This window comes from Falco peregrinus, chromosome 1, assembly GCF_023634155.1.
Source record: "Falco peregrinus isolate bFalPer1 chromosome 1, bFalPer1.pri, whole genome shotgun sequence".
Lineage (NCBI taxonomy): Eukaryota > Metazoa > Chordata > Aves > Falconiformes > Falconidae > Falco > Falco peregrinus.
This window is the reverse complement of record NC_073721.1, coordinates 66,333,139-66,356,878: the sequence shown is the minus strand read 5'-3', so window position 1 is coordinate 66,356,878 and position 23,740 is coordinate 66,333,139. Positions and strand designations below refer to the sequence as shown.

The 23,740-nt window shown below is 42.0% G+C and overlaps 1 protein-coding gene across 7 annotated transcripts in view; it reads left to right on the top strand.

Moving 5' to 3' along the window:
* The window catches only part of TTLL5 (tubulin tyrosine ligase like 5), a 133,183-nt gene that overhangs the window by 86,531 nt on the left and 22,912 nt on the right, over positions 1 to 23,740 (top strand). For 4 of the 7 annotated variants that reach the window (XM_055806050.1, XM_055806041.1, XM_055806044.1 and 1 more), the window contains one exon: positions 21,937 to 22,114. The exons of 1 other annotated variant lie outside the window; for it this stretch is intronic. In XM_055806050.1, the coding sequence (XP_055662025.1) occupies positions 21,937 to 22,114 (178 nt within the window). Of the gene's footprint in view, positions 1 to 21,936; positions 22,115 to 23,740 lie in introns of those variants that run through there. 2 more of the 7 variants (XM_055806086.1, XM_055806070.1) reach the window with 1 other exon arrangement.

The following is a 23,740-nucleotide window of genomic DNA, read 5'->3' as shown; positions in this document are numbered from 1 at the left end:
TCAGCTCCCTGCATAAACTGACCCTACCCTAATGTACACACAGGATTTGCCATCCCGGACTGGACTGCTGATCTGTCTAGTTTGCCCATCTTGTGCTTCAGAGCAACTACCACCACCATCTTCAGTAGAAACAGAGAGCGTTCCCATGAGCAGCGGTGAAATTCCCTGTCTGGGGGCAAGCTTGCTTTTACCCTCCAACTCTTAAGAGCTGGCTAGTAGTTCTCACAATACTCCCTGTTCTGCATAGTCTAGTGTGGATGTTGTCATTAGTCATGTAACTTTACATTCTGGAAAAACTGTAGTCTCATTGAGCTGTAGCAATGAGTTCCACAGGTGAATTACATAATATGCAAAAATTTCCTTTTTTTTATTTTTCCCCAAAATTTGACAAAAGTCTCTACGCCCTTGTTACTTAAAGACAAACGGGAATGCTTGATTTATTTTCTGCACTGTTTATTCTCTGTTTCTATCATATTCTTCTTAATTGTCTCTCCTAAACTAAACAGTCCCCTTCAAGTTCTAAATGGAAATCTTCCCAGCCCTCTAATTGTCTGGCTGTCTTTATAGAGATGACAAGAAATGAAAACAGTACATCAAGTAGGAGTAAAACATTGGTTTTATGTAAGTAAAGCTATTGTATCTGTATTTTCTAACTCATAACTTACATATGCTAATATCTTGCTGGCTTCTGACCATGCTAAACACTGAATTTTTTATTATTATGCAGCTGTTTTCCTTTGGTTATTGCAGTAAATGTAAAACTGGGGAACAGGTATAGGCAGCTCATACTAACACAAGTTCATGCTGATACAATATATTCTTTTTCCCTCACCGGTGAACTTTGCTCTTCCTACTTTCAGGTGCCACCAGTGGATTTTGTTGGCTGTGATGGAAGTCACATGCTGTTTTCTAATAAGCATCTAATTCAGTATAGAACAAGTTGAAATCTTTTTAATGTCTTGCGCTACTTGACTCATAACCTCTCCCCAGCCATCTCTGATCTTAAATCTGTTTGAAATATCCTGTGTAGGTTCCAGATATTTCACATTGCAAAGTGACTGGCAGATCTCCCTTTCTTCTTATTTAAACTTCTTGATCACCATTAAAATAGCTGCTTTCCAGAGTGGTATTCAGAGGGTTAAGGTGGCTGTAGCTCTCACTTCAGTAGCTCTCATGGAGGAGATACTCTGCTGCTTACAGCCTTCTAGGAATGCAGGGACTCCTGTAGTCTGGTGCTCTGTGGGAACAGCTCTGGCCACAGCAGCCTTTCTCTCTAGAGGAGTTCTGAAAGGGTTACGAGGAAGCCTTGGCTGTTTCTTTGAGCTATTTGGAAAGAACGGGCCTCAGACAGCTTGGCAGGAACCTGGGGCCCTGTTTTTTCCAGCCCAGCCCTTCCTTCTGCACAGAGCTGTCAGGGAATCCCACGAATGTCTGGTTTCTCCCCTTTCCTAATTTTTTTGAGCAGTATTTTTATCTATCCCTGGCTCTTCCCCACACAAGGACCTCAAGTTTTGTCCGTGGATTGGTCTTGCAGGTAGTGAGGTAGAAATGAAAGTTGGGCTTCCATGCCATAGCTGTTGGAATTGGTTCACAGTTGTGCAGCTGAGAAGGGCATTGGGAAGCTTCCCAGAAGAGCGTCCTTTCTGGCATTGATCTTAGGGCAGGTCCATCTGGCCTAAGAACAGAGGGATTGAATGGGTCCATCTTTGAACTGTGCTATTCCTGTGGGTCACAGTGAACCACTTGGAAATCTCAGAGCTGCATGTTCTGTATCCTCCCTACCAGACACACAACAGAATGCTGCTTTGTAAAAATGGAAATCCCCTTTGTAAGCCAGGCTTATGAAGGACAAGGCAGGTTTGCAACTTTTCCTTCATTTGCCTCATGTTGTCCAGGGCTGTCCTGAAGTTGAACTCATTGTGAATATTCTGGAGATTTCCAAGCCTGCCATGTACCTTTTCACTCCAGGAAAATGGAGGTGTCTAGAGGGTTGTGTTAGAAAGGAGGTTTGGTTACTGGTGAGAGTAAAGGTCTTGAACAGCTGAGTTGAAGACACTGGTGTTGTACAGCTGAGAATGAGAAATTGAATTAGGATTATTTTGCTATCTCGGTAAGCCTGTCAGATGTTGGGAGCAGAGTGTGATCTGAGATCCACATGGAAAACCTTTCTAGAAGGCAGCCCTCATGTGGGGCAGTCCCTGGACAACTCTGAAGTCAGCAGCCAAAGGGCTTGAAGTCATGCTGAGTTAAGGGTTTCAGTGACCAAGTACAAATGCCAGAGCAGGACATTGCAAAAGGGGCCAAAAGGTTTTTCTTCCTGCTAGGCTTCATGGCTACCTTCCATTGTACAGTGAAGTTTCCACCACCAATGCATATTCAAATTTTCCATCCAGCCTGAGGTCACACTTTAGCTTGGCTTGCTCAGAATGAGCATGGTGCCCTTTTTGGTGTTTTATCTTGTGATATAAATGGGAATTCCCTGCCAAAAGCACAGACACCCCTTTTCTATCCCTGAAAGTGTTAGTCAGCCTTTACAATGAAGATCCTTTGTCACATAATTTTCCCCACCTTTCAGTCTGGGGGAGTTTTGTAGCTGACACGAGTTTGTGAATTGTATGCTGTTGGCTCTATGACAGCCTGTTATTCTCCAGGGCTTCCCTGGGCTGCAGGTATCAAGCAGCAGCTGTTTGTGAGCCTTGCAAGGCTCCAGCATTTAACAGAAACCTCTTTTGAAAAAGGGGAGAGGGGAAAAAAAGTGTAAAGCAGCAAGTATTTCAGCTTCCCTATGCATGTGGTGACAGCTTTGCTTGGTGATCCTGTTGATTAGCTCATAGGCTTTTGAAGGGTATATATATTATATAAGATGGGCAACCAGAATGCCACTGTGGAATGCCAGCTTTTTGTTTAGGGAATAGTCTGAATTACGATAATGAGTAACATTTGTGCTCAGTAGTACTTTCTTAGTCTACCCAACACTGGTCAAACTACTCACTGGCTGATAGTACAAAGTGCTCTGAGTAAGAGAGGGCTTGGTTGGTAATGAGTAAGAAAGCGTTTTGGTGGCTCAAGAAAGCTGGTTATTGGATTGTCCATAACCAGTGCCAACTACAAAGTTTAAGTGCTCTGTTAAAGGTAGGCTCTGCAATGTCAGGGTGGAAACACCGACGTATCCAGAGTCCTTTACCACAAGCAGTTATTTCTAGGGCTTCATTCTGTAACAATAGTTGAAAGATGGATATCCTCTTTTGAAAGAGAAAAAAAAAAAAAAGAGGGTGGGGGGGGAATGATAGGTAGTGCTTAAAGATACCACAGTTTCCAGACACTCTCCTGTTGTATTCACTGAACTTTTATTAACATTTCTCATCCAATTACTGTCCACAGCAAACCAGGTGGGGAGAGGCCAAGGCAGCCTGGCTGATCCAAGTCTACTGAAAACTGGCTCTGGGACAATAACCTTTAGTAGAAGGAATTTCAAAGTGCGAGAGCCTTATCAAAGACTCTGTTTATGTTCCAACTGCTGGCATTCATGATGTTGCGTGGCAGCTTTGCTTGAATTTCAGATTGCATCTGGCTCAGTAAATGTCTTCCACTACCCTTTCTATCTTTCTGCTGTCTGGCACATGGCACTTGACTGAAAAGTTAGTATAAGAAGATTGTTATCTGGCAGTGCTGCACACGCTACTTGGCAGCTGTCGGTCATGGATGCTTAGCCTGGGCAAGAGTCACCCTTTGGAGCAAAAGGACTGTGGTTTATGTGGTCTAAATCTTTTGTATGCATAAAGAATTCTTTATTTGCTTCTTCCTGAGAAAAAAAAATATTATAATCTTCTCTGTGAAGAATGAAGCCAAGTTGGGCTGTGAGTATTTTCAGTGTTGAAAACTGAGTTTTCTGCAAAATTCGGCTCAGAAAACGTTCAGTTTGGTAGACCATGTGAAGAGGAGGAAGAAACCTCAAGTCTGGACCTTCTGTTTCTTTTTTGGTATTGGGATAAAGATGCTGATGAGTAAAAAGGTGTCAGCTTCTCTTCACTTAGCGTTTTAAAAAGCTGCAGATACCAAGACTTGAAATGAGTAAGTTTTAAGAATTTTCTTTCTTGCTTATGATGACTGAGTGTAGATCTGCAAGGAGGTAACAGTCATACCAACAAAGGCTTGGCATTCCTAGAAACGGTTTGAACTTTCGGATCCACATCTATTATTACAACTAATACAGCATCTTAAGGGAATTTTCTTTCCTGAGATTTTAGCCACAGAACAGCATAAATGGAATAATACTCTTTAGTCAGAAGCTTGGGTTTGACACCTATGTTGGTCTTCTATGGTACTGATACATAAGTATCTAGGATTTATGACTTCTGTCACTTACAAAAAAATCTGAATTTCAAATGAGAACTTTCCAATACTCATTAAAGACAACATACTGACTTCTATTTCCCATGGCTGTTTCTTAAAATCTCAAACTGTGGTGTTAGAAAAAACTTGAAATGACTTGTTAAAAAGTGTTCTGTTCAATATATTTCTGATCGCAGCTCCACTAGAAGACACTTGGGTGTAAGAATCTTTGCCAGTCTCATGATGCTACAGATTTTGGCTTCTCTGTAAATACCTTCTGGTAGATGATAATTTGAACAGCAGTTAAAGGTTTTCCAACTCAGGCAGTCAACATGGCAAAGAGAACACAATCTCATCTGTTGTGAAGAAATCAGCAAAGAAAACCATGTGTAAGGTCTAAGCACAGGCTCTTGAAACTCTGAGCACCCCGAAAGTGATTCTTCAGAGACGGTGCTGTTCTTAAAATTAGGTGTGTTGCTAAACATACCTCTTTCTAATAAAGAACCACATATAATATCTCCAGAATATTCTCCAAGAGAGTGAGATTTTGTTTCCTATTGACACTGATCACCCTAGCTTTCTGTTTTCAAATTTCCTTACAAAAGAAAAAAAAAAGAAAAGCAAGTTTAGAGCCTATCCCTTATGAACAGTTCCAACAAAAGCTGCCTATTAAGATTTTTTGGAACAGCTGCCTTTCATAGAGTTTGGTTTTGAATATGGAGAACTCACTAATCTTTCTTCAAATTTGAAAACCCTCAAGAAGGAGCTGTGTTTTAATGTGGAATTAATTTCATTAAAAATCCAAAGGAACAATAACTTTCTTTGTTATTTATTAAAGTTCACAAATACTTTAATGTAGTTAAATGCGTATCAAACATTTTAAAATTATTTCTTAAATAAAATAGCTTAATAGATACTGCTAAAATAGTTTTGAAAGCCCAGTTTTAATAATTGGATTATTCTGGTAGATTTCAAGAAACTTGGATCTAATCCAGTTTTAGTCATTTAAGTGTTTTGTCCTGTTCAGGACATTGTTTGCATAACTGATTTTGGTTTTTTCAAAGGTCAGAGTCATGTTTTCATTTGTTTCTGAAATTCCACTTTCTTGCTGCTGCTGATAACCTAAATTATATAAATACTAAAGTATCTTCTACTTATCTGTGTGAAGACAAGGGAAGTTATGAAGCTATGCGTGACTTTCTAGGTCATTTTGAGGCATAGGGGGCAGAGTAAGATTCATGTAGTGCAGTGGTTTTCTTTGTTGGTATTTTCTAAACAGAACAAAATCTTTGTTAACATATTATAACCTCTGAAGCATTGCAGAACCTGAATATATGAGTGTATACATTAGGCTTGTGTTACAGGAGCACTTCTGTGAAAGGCAAGAGAACTATGGTGCTGGGTATTTTGTTGTTTGCATGTCTCACTCTGAAATTATCTAAATTCCTGATAGCATGTAACTTCATAGACTGAATTGTTCTGCTTGTTGCTGCAGAATGCATGGTTCTTTGCATCTTGCTTATCAAAATCTCACTCTTTTTATAGTGTATATTGTTAGGTAGCAAAACCAGGTAACAACTACTCTCATCATTTACTTTCAGCTTTTTTCTAATGTCTGTTATTCACCTTTATGCAAGAGCTTGCTTATTGTCTTATACTCCAACCAGTCTCTAGAGAGCCATAAACAGTACACAACGTGAAGGTTAACCTCTTTGTAAATGTTCCTGTGTTCAGCTCAAGCCATCTGGGAGGCCATGTTTGCACTCATATTTGCCTTTACTATAGACTCATTTTCTATGAAATATATCAGTTGTGGCCTTTGTGAGAAAAGTCTACTCTATTTAGAATGTTTGCTGAATCATCACGAAAAGGCATCAAGTATAAAGTGACATATAATGGAGATGTCTTGATCCAATAGTGGACACTATTGTTATTGTCCTCTCTTGATGTGCCTTATCTATGTTAGGAGGGGACTCTTGAAAGGACATTATTCTACCAAGTGGCTGGGATATTTTAGCCTGTCCTTATAAGGGTTTAGTATCTGCAGCTGCATCTTTGATGTGCTCATGCTTAGCTTTATGTGCAATCACTTGGTGAAATTCCTGAGGTAGTGATTCCATGGTTCCCATCTGTGTTCCTGAGTCTGGGAGCTTCTGACTAATTATACAATTTTCTCTGTACACTGTAGGAAACAATTCCATTTTGGCTCTAGAAAAAGGGATTGGGTTGGAATGGAGTATAGAATTGCATAACTTTTTTTCATCTTTAACCACAAATTCCTGTGAAAGCTATTGCACTTCCTCTGAAGATACCTACTCTTGGCTTTTGGATTTCAGAGTCATTAGAAATATTCAACACCCATATACAGTCCAGAAGACCTAGCAATCGAAAGGCCTACCCATAATCAGTCATTAAGGAATCAAGCAAAGTTGCGTTCCTAAGGAAGCAGCACTGTCATAGATTCCTATTCTTAAATCCCAAGGGGAAAAGATGGATATAGTGTGCAGTGGGGATGACCAGCAGAGCTGGTGCAACTGCATCGTAGACTCTTCTGTCACACCGGAGGAGGAAACATCACAAATATGGGTGCCTGTTCAAATGGACAGAATCAAAAAGCTTTTTCCTAGGTGCTGCAAATAAAACCAGTGCTTACCTGGTCTCTACCTCCTAGCTGTAGTTGTAGATGGAGGCAGAAATCTCACTTAAAAGATTTCAAGCTCTGGGTGATCCAAGTAAGTTTTGTACAACTTGAGCATCTTCAGCAGACGGGATCTGACAGAGAGGGATCTTTTAACAAATCTTAGGCAAGTCTGGGAACTGCCTTTAGAGTGTGCCAGCTCTTTGTACTATACAGTATAATTATCTGAACATCCTTTTACTCATCTTCCTCTAATGACAGATTTTGTCTGTCATCAGATTTACAGTTTCTTGGGGAAAGATATCATTGACCCAGCTTACTGAAGTAAGTCTGGGCCTTTTCTGTAGTTTCAGAGGTGTAATCACAAAATCCCTGTTCTCTGTGCTTAATTGTGGTTTGTCAGCTGGCCTGCTTGGTCAGCACATGTGTCGCTGCCTGCTGGGGAAAGAGGGAGACAACTGAGTGATTTGGGGCTCTCCCACAATTTTCCACTCCACCACCTGCTTTGGAAGTGGCTGTAGAGCTGCCAAACATGCTGAAGTGGTTAAGTGTACCAGCTCCTAAAGAAGCTGAAGGGGAGGAGTGGTTCTTGCCTGATGGGTTTTCAAAAGGAGCTGAGACTTTGAAGTTCTGTTTTAGCAGCTGCCAGGTATGCCGCCTCAGCCCTGTGCAGCACTTCTTCCCCCAGCCTTCGTGTGTTGCATTCTTCTTTACAGTGCCAGGATAGAGAGAGGGAAATAAAATTAAATTAATTAAACCAAGTATGTGGGCATTAGCAATAGTATTGCTTTATTATATTTTACTCTTTGAGTTATAGTGCCTTGTGCCACGTGTCAGTGAAGCACCTTGCACTTGCTTGGGCCTATTAGAGTAATAAATTTATTTCACTTCGATTTTCTCTGCCTTCCTAATTACTGCTTCCTCATGGTTCTTCTGCTTTGCCCCCTCCTAATATAATCATAGTAATTTGAATCTTTTGTTCTGTAATGGCCACATGAAATAGGCAGAGATTTACATCCTTGATGCCCCAGAACTTCTTGAGGAGACTAGAGGGACCAGATCATCTTTCCAATAAGGAAAGAGAGAGAGAGAGAGAGAGAAATGTGGTGGCTAAACTAAAGCTTCATTAAAGCAGGAATAGACGCTACTCACTGCCGTATCTGCTGGAGACTGGTTAGCTGGGAGCTTCCCCTTTACTCACTTAAGTCTTCTCTGCCAGAAACAAGATGCTGTAACATGGTTTACTCCATTGAATACTGAACTCCTTTGGGATAAGGTGAACTCCTCCATGATTTTTCTTGTTGAAACATTGGGTTACTGGAAATGCTGCAAGCTGAGCTCTGTTCTCAGGTAAAGTAGATTGATCCCAATAGGAGGTGGGAATTTATGGAACAACATATTAGAGTGGCATGGGGACTGTATTCTGTAGAGCTTAAAACAAAAGACCAGCAAGGAGGCTAAAATTGTAAACTGAATAGTCTCTTCTGGAAAGGCAACATGCTTCTGTGGTATTAATCTTTTGAGGACAGACTGCCAATAAATGGGGAGATTCTTGCGCTGCAGTACTTGAAGAGCTTGCTTTCTCAGGTGAGTCTTTATAAAAAGAAAGTCTTTCCACTCTTTTCTTGTAGTTCTTTATAATCCAGTCCTGGTATGTGACCACAGCTTTCTGGAGGCAGTAGTGAGGGATGGATACACAAGAAGTTTCGGGAAGGAGATGCGCTGGGGGTATTTTTGTTGTTGTTCTGGTGCTGGCTATGGATTTTTCTAAAATATTTTCTCTTTCCATATTTAAAATTTATAACATGTAATTCAAAATTGAACCTGTCATTCTGTTCTGAAGGTATTTTGTAGGCTTCAGCTGTCAACAAAATACAGCAAATTTGTTCGAAAAATACCTTGTGGATTTTTAAGGCAGAATTCTTTTCTGAAAAGAAGTTTGCTGCAAGTAGGGAATATCTGGAGGATTCTGCGAAGGAACACTACAGACCTGGAAAACTTCTGTCAGTTTTAGTTTGAAGACCATTGCTAGAAACTTACACTGTCTTGGTTGAAATAAGCAATTCCAGAATGCATCTCCTGTTATGTCTAAGGAAGTTGGGCGACCAGTGGAGAGAGGGGAAAAGTAGTATTTAACTTTTACAATACAAATACAGCATTGTGTGGCCATCACGAGGCTTGCATGGATTCCAAAAAAGATAGCTGTAAAACAACTAGCACCACAGCCCTGGGATTGCTTTGGTGCCAATGTGCCATTGGCCATAAGTCTATATGTCATGGTTTATGTTGTCTGTGGTCTCTCTCTATCAGTAGCTTGCTTTTTTTTTCTCTGCAACGTTTTGTGATAGGATGGTCTTGTCTATGCAGCATACACAGCTCCTGAGTCAGCTTCTGCAATAGGTAGTAACTCATACTAGTATTCTTTCTTTGTGGATCTGAGCGTATTCCACCCACCCCCTTACCCCAATTACATTTTATGTATTCACTTTGTTACAGACTTTAGAAAGTGTGTGCTGACACAGGCACAGTCATCTCTTCCTATTCTTTCTCTATCCCATTGTTAAATGTTCAGGGAGCCACAGCAGGTGAGTTATCTTTGTGCAGGAGGTAGAGGTAAAAACATTTTCTCCCTTAATTCCAGCATAACATAACAGCAAAAGGAACATGAGGAGGAAAAAAAATGTTCTGTGTAACAGGTGGGAGATCACTCTCAAATCCAGTCTGTTTCTTGTCCCGTGTTCTTACCTTTTCTAAACCCACTTGAGGGACAAGGAGAGCAGAAGCTGCATACAGAATCAAGTTTATAACGTCAGGAGGATAAGAGTGCTAGAGATGCTTCTTTGGCCAGCTTATAAATGCCATTGGGCTTAGGAGGCTGCGTAAGTTTACCTTCTGTTTATTGGGAAACTCCTCTAGCTTCATTACATTGGAGCTAGGTTGATAAATTTCAGTTGTTTAAGGGAAAAGATCTCTTGAGGACCTTTACTCTGCCGTTGTACCGATGCTTGGGGAATTGTCCAAAACCAAGAGTCTGTTAACCACAAGCATACAGCCTCACGGCAAGGACCCAGAGAAATGACCTTTAGTTCTTGGTTTTTTTGTTTTTTTTTTTTTTCTTATTTTACTGCATTTCAGCAGCTAGATGTTATACAGATTTAGTTGTGTTACCGCATGGTAGCAGCAGATGCATCTTGCTGGTGCCGTGCTACTCTGCTGCTTACCTTGAGCATTTCTCCTAACGTGACTGGCCTAGCTAGCTTCCAGGTGACACTTTCCACAGTCCCCGACTAGGTGAATTTGTACATCTTTGCTCTGGAAGTGCAGAACAGATTCTGGCCTTCCCTTTAGGTATATTTAGGTATAGATTGCAAGTGTAGAAGTGTCACTTCTCTTGTGAAGTTCTGCGATGCCAGGGAACTTTATATTTCAGCATGCTTCATCCCCATAGACCGACCATTTAAGCTTTCAGATTTATCAAGTCTTCTCTGAGATGTTTGTTGGAGGGTCATCTACCGCATAGCAAGATGATAGGTGTACTGGATGCTAAGCAAAGCTGGTTGCTTTAGCGAACGTCAGTGGAAATTTTGTGGAACCTAGAGGCTTGTCACGTTCTTCAGAGGTTTCTTTATGTGCTTGGTATTAAATATTTGGACAACAAAACACCTGAAGCTAGGAGCGTATGACATCTCTACTCCATGGTCATACAGCACAATTGAAAAATTCATTTGGGCCTCAAGTGGTGTGACACCTGGACAGCACAACCCTGGAGGAACCCTTAAGGCCCTGTAGTGTTAACACCATCCTGTGCTATGTCTTCTGGGAGGCTGATGGTGGCAGGAGCATTTAGCTCTGAGCTGGGCCAGTGTGCTTTGACTACTCTACCCTGTCTCATGAATCCTAACCCTACAAAACTCAACAGCCTGTTTTTTGTTTGTTTGTTTGTTTATTCTTCTCAAATGCTCTAGATTTCACCAGGTTAGCCCAACTGTAACTTCTTGCTTGCCTCTTGAGACTTGAACAGGGGGCCTGAGCTGCTTTCTTCATTCCCCATTCTCTTATTCAAGTGGGATCTTGCAGCTGCTGCTTGAGCACATATAGCAAAGAGCACCACACTCTGGGAAAGCCTATGCAGGAGGAAACTTCATGGAAAATATTAAGGAGAAAAAATGTGTTTGATGGACTTTTAATATAAAAAGGGGGGGGGGGGGGAAGAGTAGAAAAGGGGGAGAGGGAGACTTACTCACTGTAATAGGAACCAAATGTTGGCTGGGACAGCAGCTGCACTCTCACTCCTTCCCTGTAAACTGTGTGATCGGCTTTTCAAAGGAGGCATTACAGGGTGCAGGGCTAACTTACTGGTCCTGACTTAACCCTTGCCTCTCTGGAGAGAGGAAGGGAATATCGGTTTCCAGGAGAGATTAGTGACTTCAATTACAGACCCAGTCATAAGCCTATTCTAGACAGATAGCAGTGTCTATTTACTGTTTCCATCCTTATGTGCTACTGCTGCTATCCACCCATAAAATGCAAAATCTGCTTGGCTAAAGCACTAAAAAAATATATGGCTAGGAATAAATAGAGCCTATCAGTCTTTTCCAGTTTGATTTTCAATAGACTTGCCTACATTGATAGCAGAAAAGTAGAAGAGTGTCAGTACAAGTCATGTTTTTTGTTGATCCACTTGATCCATGGTAGCATTTTACAGTGGAAACTGTGCAGCAAGAAATACCCTTCCCATCTCTGTAAATGGTGCAGTATTCCATCTTAAGTTTCTGGTACTTTGAGTTCTGTGGATTGTGTATAATCACCCCAGAAACTCTGCCTGGGCTAGACAAATGATCAAATTCAAGCTGGCACTTAACGTGTTGTCTGAGTCTGAATTACTTATCTTAAAGCACAGCTAGACAGTGCAGTCAAGTAACCTCACTCAGACTCTTCCTGCTCTGTCTGAACTTCATTAATTAATACTTTAATTATACTTTAAAATTGGCGGGATGGGGACACACACCACATGACACTGTTCAGGCAGTTGCACGTCAGATTTAAGCAGCTAATCTTCCCCAAGGTTTTCTTATGAGACCACAATGATACCAGATTTCTGTGTCAATCTTATTGTATCTATATCTCGTTAAAATACTTTTGCACTATATGTGCAGGAAACATGAAGCCAGAACCACCTTCCACTTCAGTAAAGTTCACCCCTATGTTTGTACTAATTGAGGGTAGAAAGGGTGATATGATTTTGTTAATGTCGATCACATGGAGATGTGCTCAGTAATCTAGATTACATGGAGGAGATACGCTCAGATGCCTTCATTGCTTCTCCAGTGACCTGATGAGCCACAACAGGACGAAGGCATTGAACTCTGCAGCCAGCTGGCTGTTAGTTTTCTTGATTTAGCCTTTCTGCTAGTGAATTTCAAAGCTGCCATATGTAAAGAGAAGAAAAAAAATACAGTGGTGTTTACCTGCCAAGTATTCTCCAGATCAGAGAGACTGACAGTATTTTGTAACTGACATGGAGCCAAGGATGCTACTAGGGGCCCAACAGAAATTGGCTCCACTGAAGGGTAAATACTTCATTTGCTAAGACTGGCAGGTTTAGTGCTCCTGGAAGTAAAAGGTTGATAATGCTAGCTAAATCTGGGAATAGTTGAGGTAGATTAGGCCTTGCCTGCAGAGGTTCTCCAGTGCTCCATAATCTCACCTGCCCTTCCCCTCCTAGACTGTCAAAGGCTGCTTTGATGCACCCCATTGCTAACCTGCTACACTCATGAATGTGCCTGTATATGGGGACCCAGGACCTAAAATGCACTTAATTCTTGATCTGCAGAACTGGGTAGGCACTACATTGCCTTTGTTATAAGAAAATCTTTTTGCTCCAAAAGGCAGGTTTCTCAATGGCAGGGAAATAGGAGGAATAATTTTCAGAAGCCAGGGAGCAGGAAATAAATTATACAGCACCATATACCAGAAAAGGAGGCCCATGAACTTTGATAGTACTTATAAAGTGAAGGAGCAAGAAGGCAGTGGGCTTTCCCTGTATAGCTATTGTATATGCACATCTGGAATAATGTGCTCAGTTTTGAGCACTTGCCTAGCCCCAAACACTGATAAAGTGGAAGAAGTTCAGAGAAAGGCAATATACAAGCAAAGGCCAGAAGGGACTGAAATGAGGAAAAAGATGAAGGAAGGTAAGTGTGCCAAGGCTGGCTAAGCTCAAGGGAGGCATAGCCCTAGCAGTGAAGGTTTAGACCTGAAATAAGAGGAAGGTCATGCAATAAACCACAGAAAATATAAGTTTAATTAGGAATCTCAGGGAAAATTGTTGTACCTGCCTGTGGAGTTATGCAGCTGAGAGTGTGACACATGAACTCTTCCAGCCACTGAAACATGTGCTAATCCTGCACTACAAGGAGATGAGTTGGATGCTTTTGTTCACATTTTTGTTTTTGAATAAAATTCTTGTAACAACATCAATTCTTTCAGTTGAAAGGGGGAATTGTGACAATAGCAGAAGGGGACTCCTGGCATTTGCTAGTAATTATGCACATTAAAACGTCCTCGGATGCTTGAATGATGCCTCTGGTAGCTATTACAGTTAACCTGTGAATGGATCTGGAGATTGTAGTTAAGTCCACGGAACTTTTTGTGTTCTTTGCCTCAACCAATTTAGTCCCAAGGCTTTTCCTATGGACCTTGTACATCTTCTGTTGTCTCATGGCACAAAGATACTGATGGTAAGAGCCTCTGTGTAGGTAATAGTAGCTTGAGCTGCTGGGCAAGCGGGGAGCTGAAGAACTAAGGCTGGAACTATTACAAGATGCCTGCATCTGTGCCTGATCACTAAGGAGGGAAAGTTTGATGGTCTGGGACAATAACTCCTACATCTCTGCAACACCTTCACCACGGGAGATTGTGTTTGTCACTTTGAACTGGATTTGAACCCAAAATGCAGTTCCACATGTTTATTATGCCAGTGCAGCCTTGACAGGCTGCTCATTAACTTTAAAAGCTTTTCCTTGACTTCTCTTGCAGAGCTCAAAAGCAGACTGCAGGCCAGGTGATGGCATCCTTGTTTTATACAGGCCAGCTGCTTCCTGCCTGCCCTTTCCCTGTTTAAGTGCCTGCACCGTGGCGAGTTCTGGACAGCTCCCTGGGCCTCAGATGACTCCCAAGTCCTAGGCTGAGCTCTTTTAGGGATATTAAAAATGCTTTGTTCCCCCCTGTTTTTTGAAAAGCTACCTTTACCTTTGTAACATAGCTGCCGCTGGATGCTTTACGGGCTTGCACATTGCAGCAGTCCGAACTACAGACCATGCTAAAATGCAAACTCTTGCTGACTAATCTACAGCAAAGTCACTCTTTTGTAGATGCCCCTGATAACAGTAGAAGCCAGGAGCAAGCCATCCTCAAAGACTTGTTGCTCTGTTTTTCAGTTTTTAATTTATTGCTTTTGAAGCTGAGGGGAGGGAAAGAGGGAGAAAAGACAAAGAAAGGCCTTGAGGCAAGTGGCGCTGTGAGAGGCCCGACAGTCCTGCATCCCAGCCAGGCCCCCAGCATCCTGGGCTTTGTCCCACTATGTTTATCATTGCTCCATAGCCAGCCCCAATCTAGGGCCTATTGTTAGGGATGGTAGAAGCATGTAGTGTGCCAAAGAAAATGTTCTGTGTTTTTCTGAGTGCCTGAACATAAGTCAGCAGGATACTGGGAGCTGCCATACTAGACAGAATCATCAGTTACTATGCCAACTACTTTCTAGCAGCTGGTGCTCGCCCAGACTTTGTACTGAAAGCTTCCTGGACTTGTCATACCGCCTGAATGCCCTGTGGGAAAGAAAATGTTGCCCAAGATTGTCTTGCATTCCGTGGCAAGGTGGGAACACTGATTTATAAATGTACTGGGTTCAACTTATTGCCAGTAACAGCCCTTGTTCATCCTTAGCTCTGGCCTTTACAGGAAAGGATGCAAAGTACTTTCGCTGTCAGCTTGTTTCCTCATTTAGGAGGAGGATAATTCTTTTCTCAGTTTGCTAGACCTCCAGCTATACTTACTCCTGCTATGATCCTATCAGTTCTCACAAACTAAGCAGGGTTAAACATAGATGAGTATTCTTCAAGAATGCTGAAGTATCATTTTGACAGGTAATTTGAGCCTAGTTTGCATTGCCTTTCAATGGGATGTAGGCACATTTCAAATGTTTCAAAAGTGCCTGCTTAGTGAGCAATATACGAGGAACGTCAGTATACGTCATGAATTGGTATTGTTGCCTGCCACAGAGGAGTTGGTATCAAACAAGTGCCCAGCTGTGCCATTGGAAGAAGGCTTCAGTTGAAATATAAAGGAAAGCCCTATGTGTAATATTTATGATATTAAAAAATCCTTAATTTTTTTGGGGGGGGAACAGTGGAAGCTTTAAACCCAATTTATATCCAAATTACACATTAAGAAAACATATTCTGGATCCCTTCTACTCCTGCATTGCTGTCCCTTCCCTCGATTATTTCCTTGTAGTTTCACTTTAGTAAGGATTTTTTGTTTCCCTGTCCTCTGATACTGTCTTTTATCGTATGGTATCATTCATCTCAGCGGTGGTGGTGTGGTAGTAGACCTTGCTTTGTCAGGTGTTTGAATGAGTTACTTAGGGATGATGGATGCTAGGAGAAGCGTGAGCTATATCATTAGTAGCTACCAGCATCAGTCTTTTAGTACAGACTTGCTGATTGTCAGATAGAATCTCATAGTTACAAAGAATTCTATGAGTGGTGTTCTGTGGTCTGGTCTTGTCTACAGCTTCGGTCCCTGATATTGCCTTCAAATCCATTTGAAGTGGGAACGGAAACCAGCTCTCTCCTTTCTGTAAGAGGTGATAACCACATCCCTTCTGTATGGAGGCTGGATTTTATTAAGACTTTTTTTTCCCCTGTAGTCAACGAACAAAAGTATTAATATTTTATTAGCATTTAGTATTTTAGTGCACTAGCATTAGTTTCTAGTAAAGGGTAAGCAGTTGATTGCATAAGTGTTGCTTACATCAGAAAAGGGCTAATAAATTGGAAGAGAGAACTAGAGCAGAAGGGGAATTTGGAACCAGAAAACCTGGAGATGAGTGCATGGTGTTCTAGCACTTTTAGGCTGGGCTGTGATCGTAATAGCACAGAGATCTGTTGAAGTCTGTCTCAGAAGCAAACCTGTGTCTTTTGTGATGCAAAATGCTGCAGAGAGGTCCTATGCTGTCGGTGAAGAGGAACAGGGAATTCTGGCCCAGGCTTTATGAAAGCTACAGTTGAAAGAAAGGAACGCTGTGGGTTTCTTGCCAAAAATACTGAGTAGCCCTAAGAGCTGCTGGAAGGACAGAGTCTTGCTTACAAAGGATGGGCCATAATGCCAAGGCTGAGATTTCCTGTACATAGTGAAGGCCTGAATCCTGGCCAGGTCCTTTAAACTAAGCAACTCATAAATAATCCTGAGCAAGCTGTGAGAAGATTGCTCACAACCAGCCTGGCTGACAGAACAAAACCCAATCTCTTCTGGTGGCACAGGCAGGAATTTCTCTTTCCCATTTACATGTAGGTGCATCTATGTCTATATCTGTCATCTGTACATGTGAGCAAATGAATATTGAGTCAATCATTAGTGTTCAAGCACTGAAATGAAAACAAGCAGGTCTGTGAGTGCTGACTCTATAATCGTCATTTCTGTTGGGGGGGTGTGGGGTTTTCTGGTTATTTTTGGCTTTGCCTAAAATGGTGCGAGTTGTGAAAAAGCTTTTCCTTCGGTTTGGGGTATTTATGTAGTCTCGGTTCCATGTGAACTCTATAGTATCTGTTAAGGTGTGAGGTCCTTTACCGCTTTTTTCCAGCCTTCATTACTATGCTGAGCTGCTTGTAGAATTCCTTAAGCAGAAGAGCCAACTTCAGGAAGGGAGCAAAGGTGCTGTCATCCTTGGATAAATCATCCAACAGGCAGAGACTGAGAATAGAAGCTGCACCATGATGCATTCATTCCTGTGAGCATGGCAAATAGATGGAGAGCTGGAGTATGTCTCTGGCAGCAGCACATTGAGTCTCAGATCCTGAGCCACGTTCTGTACCAGGGCAAGCTTTACGTTAGATGTAATAGCAGCAACTTGATAACATGTTACATGGGGACTTTCCAAAACTGCAGATGAAACATCTTCCTGTGAAAGTGATCCTAAGACTTGTAAATATGCAGGCTTTCTGTTGTGAAATATTTAATGCTTAGATTGGAAAAGGTTGAAGTGATGTATAATGAATTTGTATTGATTTCCATCTATAAAGAAGTATGGAAGCTAACGGAAGCATACTCAGTCCAGAAGGATTCTGCAGGCTATGAGAGTAAAATCTACTCAGGCAAGCAACAGTGTTTTCAATATAGTATCTACAGAAAAGTAAGTTCTATTGTGCTGCATTGTGTGGAGAGGAGGTATTGGAACTGCGGGGAGTTGTATACAAGACAGTCTATGCTGCAGAAAGATGTTAGCCAAAGTCTTTGTGTTTGGTTTTGTTTTTTTAAATTTATTTATTTAGTTCCTCCTAAAGATATAATACCATAGTTTCAACAGTGTTTTCCTGGGTAGTTTAAACCAAGCTTATCTGGGCAATATTATATACTAAAGAATTTATTTTGGACTCTAGATCATATATTGGTTAAAACAGAAAAAGTAGATTAAAATGGGTTAGAAACAAAATGAAAGCATTTGAGAATTAAGTGGATGAAGGTTGGAGCAAGGCAGCAATCCCAGTGCATTTTTAAAAACTGGACCATCAGTCTTCAGTATTTGTATTTCCATGATTGTTATTCCTTTGCTAGATATCTCAAAACAAAAGAAATGAGGATCAAGGAAATGATCCTGAAGTTTTCCCATTCAGTTAGTGGCTGTCACAGTACTACAGACTGCAGTCACAGTCCATCGTCTCTGTGGCACAAAGCCAGTTTGGCTATCAGCAGGCCCAACTTTAGTGGAGTTTTCATTTACATCAGTTTTATCTCCTGCGTTTTGTCTTACTTCTGTTTTAGAACAAATCACTCAGTCTTTAGCTTCCCAAGCATTCTTTTGGATCAAGGGATAAATTTTTTGCCTTATAGATTCTGAGCTGGAGGTAGATACAAGAGAAGTTGGAACATACACTAGTTTCTAGAATAAATTGTGTAACTCAAAAACTTTAAAGAGTGTTTGACTGAATTCTCTGACTTCTGACTGAGACCTGAGACAAGTTTAGTTTCAAACCCCTGATGCATAAACGATACTAGTTGCATTTTCACAGACGAGATGGATTATCTGGTTCAATGTCCTGCTCAGACAGTGGCCCGTGGAGGAGCAGTAGGTGATGTTACAGAATGGTGATACTTTCCCCAGTACTCTCTGGGACTCAATAATCAGTGATTTTTCTGGCCAGGAGATGGTATCTTTGTATATAAACAGTGTTAGTGGCTTTTGCTTCTGTGAGTTTGTCTAATAATTTTTGAACCCCTGTAAATTTTTGGCATCCTTAGCTTCCCGTAGTAAGAAGGCATCCACAGTTTAATTATGTGTTATGAGAAAAACTACCTCCTTTTGTTTGTTTTAACCTGCCCACCTGATGACTTCATTTGGTTTTTCCTATGTCTTATATCGTGAGAGGTGAGTAATTGTTCCCTATTCTCCTTCTCCTTGAAGCTCATGATTTTATAGATATTTTTCATATTTCCTTTCAGTTGTCCTTTTTCCAAGCTGGAGTCCTTATTTATTTAGTCATTCCTCAGTATATAAGCTGTTCCATACCTTTGATCATCTTTACAGCATTTCTTTGTACTTTTTCCAGTTCTACTGTATGCTTTTTGAGAAGAGAGGAGGCACAGGCATTAGAACTATCCTCAGTATGCAAGAGGTGGATGCAATTTTGGTTTATATGTTAGCATAGTAGTGTTTTTTTTCCCCTATACCTTTCCTAATAATTTCTAACACTTGAGTTTGCTTTTGAGAATATTTTAGTCATGTTTTCATAGAAAAATCTCTGATAGCTGTAGTTATAAGATCTCCTTCCTGAATAGAAATAAGTAGTTCAAAGTCCATCACTGCGTAAAACTAGGATTGCATTTCCCTGGGTACATGACTTCATAGTTATTAAATTGAATGTTATCTGCCACCTTAATGTCTGATCATTCAGTGATGTGTTTATTTTTATTCATACTTCTCAGTGACTTTCAGCTTTTCAGCAGCAAACTTATTTTTATTTCTTTATTTCCTTACCCCCTCCTTGATCACTTACAAATGTTTCAAACGGCAGAGACTGTAGCACAGATTCTTGTGGGACCCCAGTGGTAATTTGCCTCCATTGGAAACTCTCCATTTATTCTAGCTCTGGTTTCATGTGTTTTAACTAGTTATGAAATCTATGAGACGTAACCCCTTTAACCGATGTTGGCTTATGCTATTTAGGAGCATTTTGAATGAACTTACCAAATTTCCTCCACTGAGAAATTGCTGGTGTGAAAAAGTTAGTCTAGGCAAATGGACAAATCCAATTGTTTAGTTCAAAACAGAGGTGTTGGAGATCATAATCTTTCAGTAATACTGATGAGGAATTAATCGGGCTGTTTACTAAGCAGCAACATGACTATGATGGAGCTCCTGAATGCTCTTCAGCTTTGTATCTGGTACAGTTGATGTTTGTTTCAAGGGCTGGTCTGCAGTGTCCCCCAGCTATCTCCCGAAGGGTGCATCCTACTCCCAGTACAGTCCTTTGTGCTTTTCAGCTATCAGCATAACTTGACTTTACTGGGAGGGGTAACAGAGACTCCAGCTGCTTCGTGCAAAGGAGAAGTCTAGTGAGCTTTAACATCTGAATGGATGGTGGAACCTGTATCTATGCAGTGGAAGGAGCAGATACTACCCTTAGGATGGGAGTTGAGTCCAGGTGACAGCAACCTGCTGATAACCTGTGTGGTGAGCTGGTGGGATTGGAGAGAGGACAGCTGGCGATCATTTCCAAGATTCCTTGTGTCTTGTCTTGTCCTCCTCTGAAGTTAATGCTTTTTGTGGCATCCTGTGCCCAGTAGGTGACAGTGCTGGTCGGCTAGCAGCACATGTGCATCCATGGGTTGAGAGCTGAGCAACTGCAGGTAAAACCACAGCAGCAGAAGGTGGTGACCTCGTTACGGGGGCAGAAGGGGGAAGGCACGTTTGGAAGAGGGAAGAGCTTTCCCAAGGTTAACCACAAAACCAGATTCAGACCTATACAACTTGGGTTTCAAGGCCTGAGTACTGTTAGCAGCATTATGGTTGTCACTTTTCCAAGCACTGGTAAAGGGGAAAGAGCTAAAAGACTGAGACTCTTGTAGCAAAAGGGAGCAGGGGGTGAGAGTCATTTAGCTAGTGTTGCAGTGTGGTACAGTGAAAGCAAAGGACTGAGGAAGCATGGGTGAGATCCCTTGAACAGAGTCTAGGGAAATCTACCTACAGCTAGTGGCCCGTAAGAGTGAAAGTTGTAGTGATGCTCCAAGCAGGAGGAGGCCCAGAGGATGCTGGGTGGAGGTGCTGGTAGCTGAACTCCTTTTCCACTGGGTTGTCTTACTCTTCTGTTGCTGAAGAGCTGAGTATGGAGAGTGACCCTTGTCCTTGTCCTCTTACTTGCTTCGAAAGGGATGCATTAGGTTATTTTTGAGGGAAAGTGCATAGGGCTGGCAGTTGCTTCTGGTCTTGTTTGAAACAGCTTTCTGAATATTTCAAGGGTTTGCTGTGATGATGAAGCTTGTGGGGGAAGGTGCAACACATTCAAGAGAGGCTGTGACATGTTCAAAGGATCTAGGTTGTAAGTTTTGATAGGACCCTGAAGCAAGAGATTGCAGTTAACTCCCTTGCCAAAAGCATGACCCTGCATTCCAAAATGTGGCGTGAAAGATACCAAATATCTTATACATCCCAGTTACTAAGGACATATGTAGGAAATACAACGGAAGTTTGCTCTTGAAATCCAAAGGAAATATTTGTAAAGACTGGCTGAGAGAAACATGACAGAGATCAGCAGAAACTTGGGCCTCAAAGGTTTTATTAGCCAGAGTGTCAGGATTCAGTGGGTCATATGGCATCCCGCCTTGTGAGCACAGGACGTGTGCGTTGCTGGGCCACTGTAACCTCTTCAGGACACCTTGTGGTCCTGTCAGTCTGCCACCTGCTCTGTGCAAAGCCCCTCGGCCTTGTGTAGAAGTGTGTTGGTGCTGCCTTCTCACCGAGGCTTACAAACTTTAAAGCATGCCAGTGAGCTCCTGTTGGTACTTATCATGTTGCAGGCCACAGCTGAACTGCCACTGTAAAAGCCTGGGTTGTAAGAGCTCCTGCCTCTTTGCAGGAGGCCTTTTCTTCTCTGGGAATGGCTTGCATTACTCCGATGAAGAAATGAGCCTATCTTCAGTCCCCTCAGGTCTTTTAGGTTGTAACTGTATAGAGTCAGTATGTGCCCTAGTTGCAACCTCACCCTACCAGTCCTTTATCCTCTCTTTGAATATTGTACTGAATGTCTCTCTTCTATTCCATTCTCACTGCAGCATGTGTATGCTTCCTGTAAGCCTTGTGTTAGTGTATTAACAAAATCTCTACAAATCCAAATAAATAATTATCTCATTAGTGATGGGAGTCCTTAGCTCTTTTCCTGCTGCAACTCTGTCTCTCTTAAATGCTAATCAGCCACAGACATGCTCCAGTTCAGATTTTTTTCTTGATTTTTCCTTTGTTTTCCTCAAACATGGTTTTATGGCTAGTAATACAGTGCCAGCCTGGAATTCAAGAAACTCCTTAGAAAGATGGCATTTGGCACATGACACCTGTAGCAGGTGTTGTGCTTGCTGGAGCCACTTAATACAAATTTGTAGCTGGCTAAGTATTATTTTAGGAAGCAGCAGTGCCTTTGTAAGCAGGAGTCCTTATATGCAGAGTGGTGAAAGCATGATGGCTCTTCTTTTCTCAGGGCTCCAGAAAGTCATCATTTTGCCCGGGAAGGAGAGATGGAGAACAGTGTCTACAACAAGGTGACACGAAGTCCACTGCCACATCCCAACTATCAGCTCCATTTTGCTGTGCAGCAGCTTCAGCAGCAGAAACTTCAGTCACAACAGCTGTTGGAGCAAAGCCAAGTCCGGCACCAGGTAACTAAGAAAAAATCCTGCCTGGGATGCAGCAGCGCTGCGCGAGTCTTAAATGTGCAGAACCACCCCAGAGCCAGTACATATGGCACAGCTCTTATGAAGGCAGTAGCTCTTCAAGTAGGTTGCAACAAAACTGGTATCACGTGCACTGATTTTGATAGCACTTTGATGCTGTAGTTCCCAAAGGCTTCTTCCACTGCATTGGCATCCTCTTCTGTTTGGCCACTGGCATGCTGCTGTTTGCTTTCCTGCACCAGTTCAGGGCAGCCCCTTATCGTTCCTCAGACAGCCTTGGAACTGTCTGTGGTTTGCACAGTTCATTGTCACTTAGTCTCGTCGCTGATGCTTTGACTTGAGTTCTTCCTGGGCGGTGCTTCAAGCTGGCTCACTGTTGTATTTCAGCCTTTCTAAACATAGGGTCTTGAGGTTGTGTTTGCAGCTGTGTCCTCTGTGGCAAATAGACCCCATCAAGGCTTTGTCGACTAAATTCTCCTCCTCCTGGATGTCTTCTCATATGATGTAGCTACCAAAAGAGCACTATGTTAAGGGGACTCAAAAGTTATTTAGGAAAATCTTCATTCTTTTGAGCAAACATATTTTTTTTAAGAGTCTTTGGTGTGCAGGAGGCATGGCCACTGACTCTGATGCCAGATGCAAATTTTCTCTGCAACCCTGAAAATCTTCTCCAGGCCTCCTACGCATTTTGTTATTACTACATTTAAGATCTTCTTTCAGTGCTTTGCACAGAACTGTCTGACAAGATACATGACTTCTTTGTTACAATTGCAAGGAGAAAAGATGGGCCAATTGTCCAAGAGCTAGAGGAAATACGAAAAAGGGTTTGTATTATTGATGTTCTGGACAACATCTAGATGCCAGGGTGGGGACCACGGTGGCTGGAACAGCATTTCCATCCTGCCTGAGGAATCTTCCAAGGTTACAATGAGTTCATCGATGCACTCGTTACCGTTCTTTGTTATGATGAGAGATGTGTATTGGTTCTTCTGAGTGATGTCCAAGAAGTCTTTGGGTGAACAAACCTTCACTCAAAAGAGATTGGTCTCTGTTAAGAAGGAGCTGTTTGCTGGGCAGTGGGGCAGGACTGGACTCACAACAAAACTGTGAATAGAGCTAACATGTGGAGGTCTGAACACCCACGCTCCCTCCTGTGAAGCAGATGAGTCACTAGTCAGGATCCTTGAGAATAGGTTATAGGCAGATTGCCCTCATCCTTTTCTGGGAGCATCTTGAAGCGAAGAGGCCCTTATGCCTTTGCTCCTTGCACTCCTCCTTTCAAGGCCCTCACTTAGCTATGCGGTTTCCATCCTTAAATTCCCTCACTTACAGTTGTCTTGCTCCCGCTCTGAGCAGGAGGTCTTCTTTTCATCTCTATCCAAGGGGCTCTGGGTGGGCAGCTGTGGCTGCTCATGAGCTCAGGAAAGGGCTGTAAGCTGGCTTGTGCCTGTGAGGAGGCTGGAGCTGGCCATGGGGCCTGGCTGAGCCCTCTTCTAATTGCTGACATTGAGCTGATGTTATTCTTGGCCTGGGGCAGAGCCATTACTCAGGAGTTTCTGTTAAAGTGATTCTTTGTTAAACCTCCTCTAACCCCCACAACGTCCCCCTCCT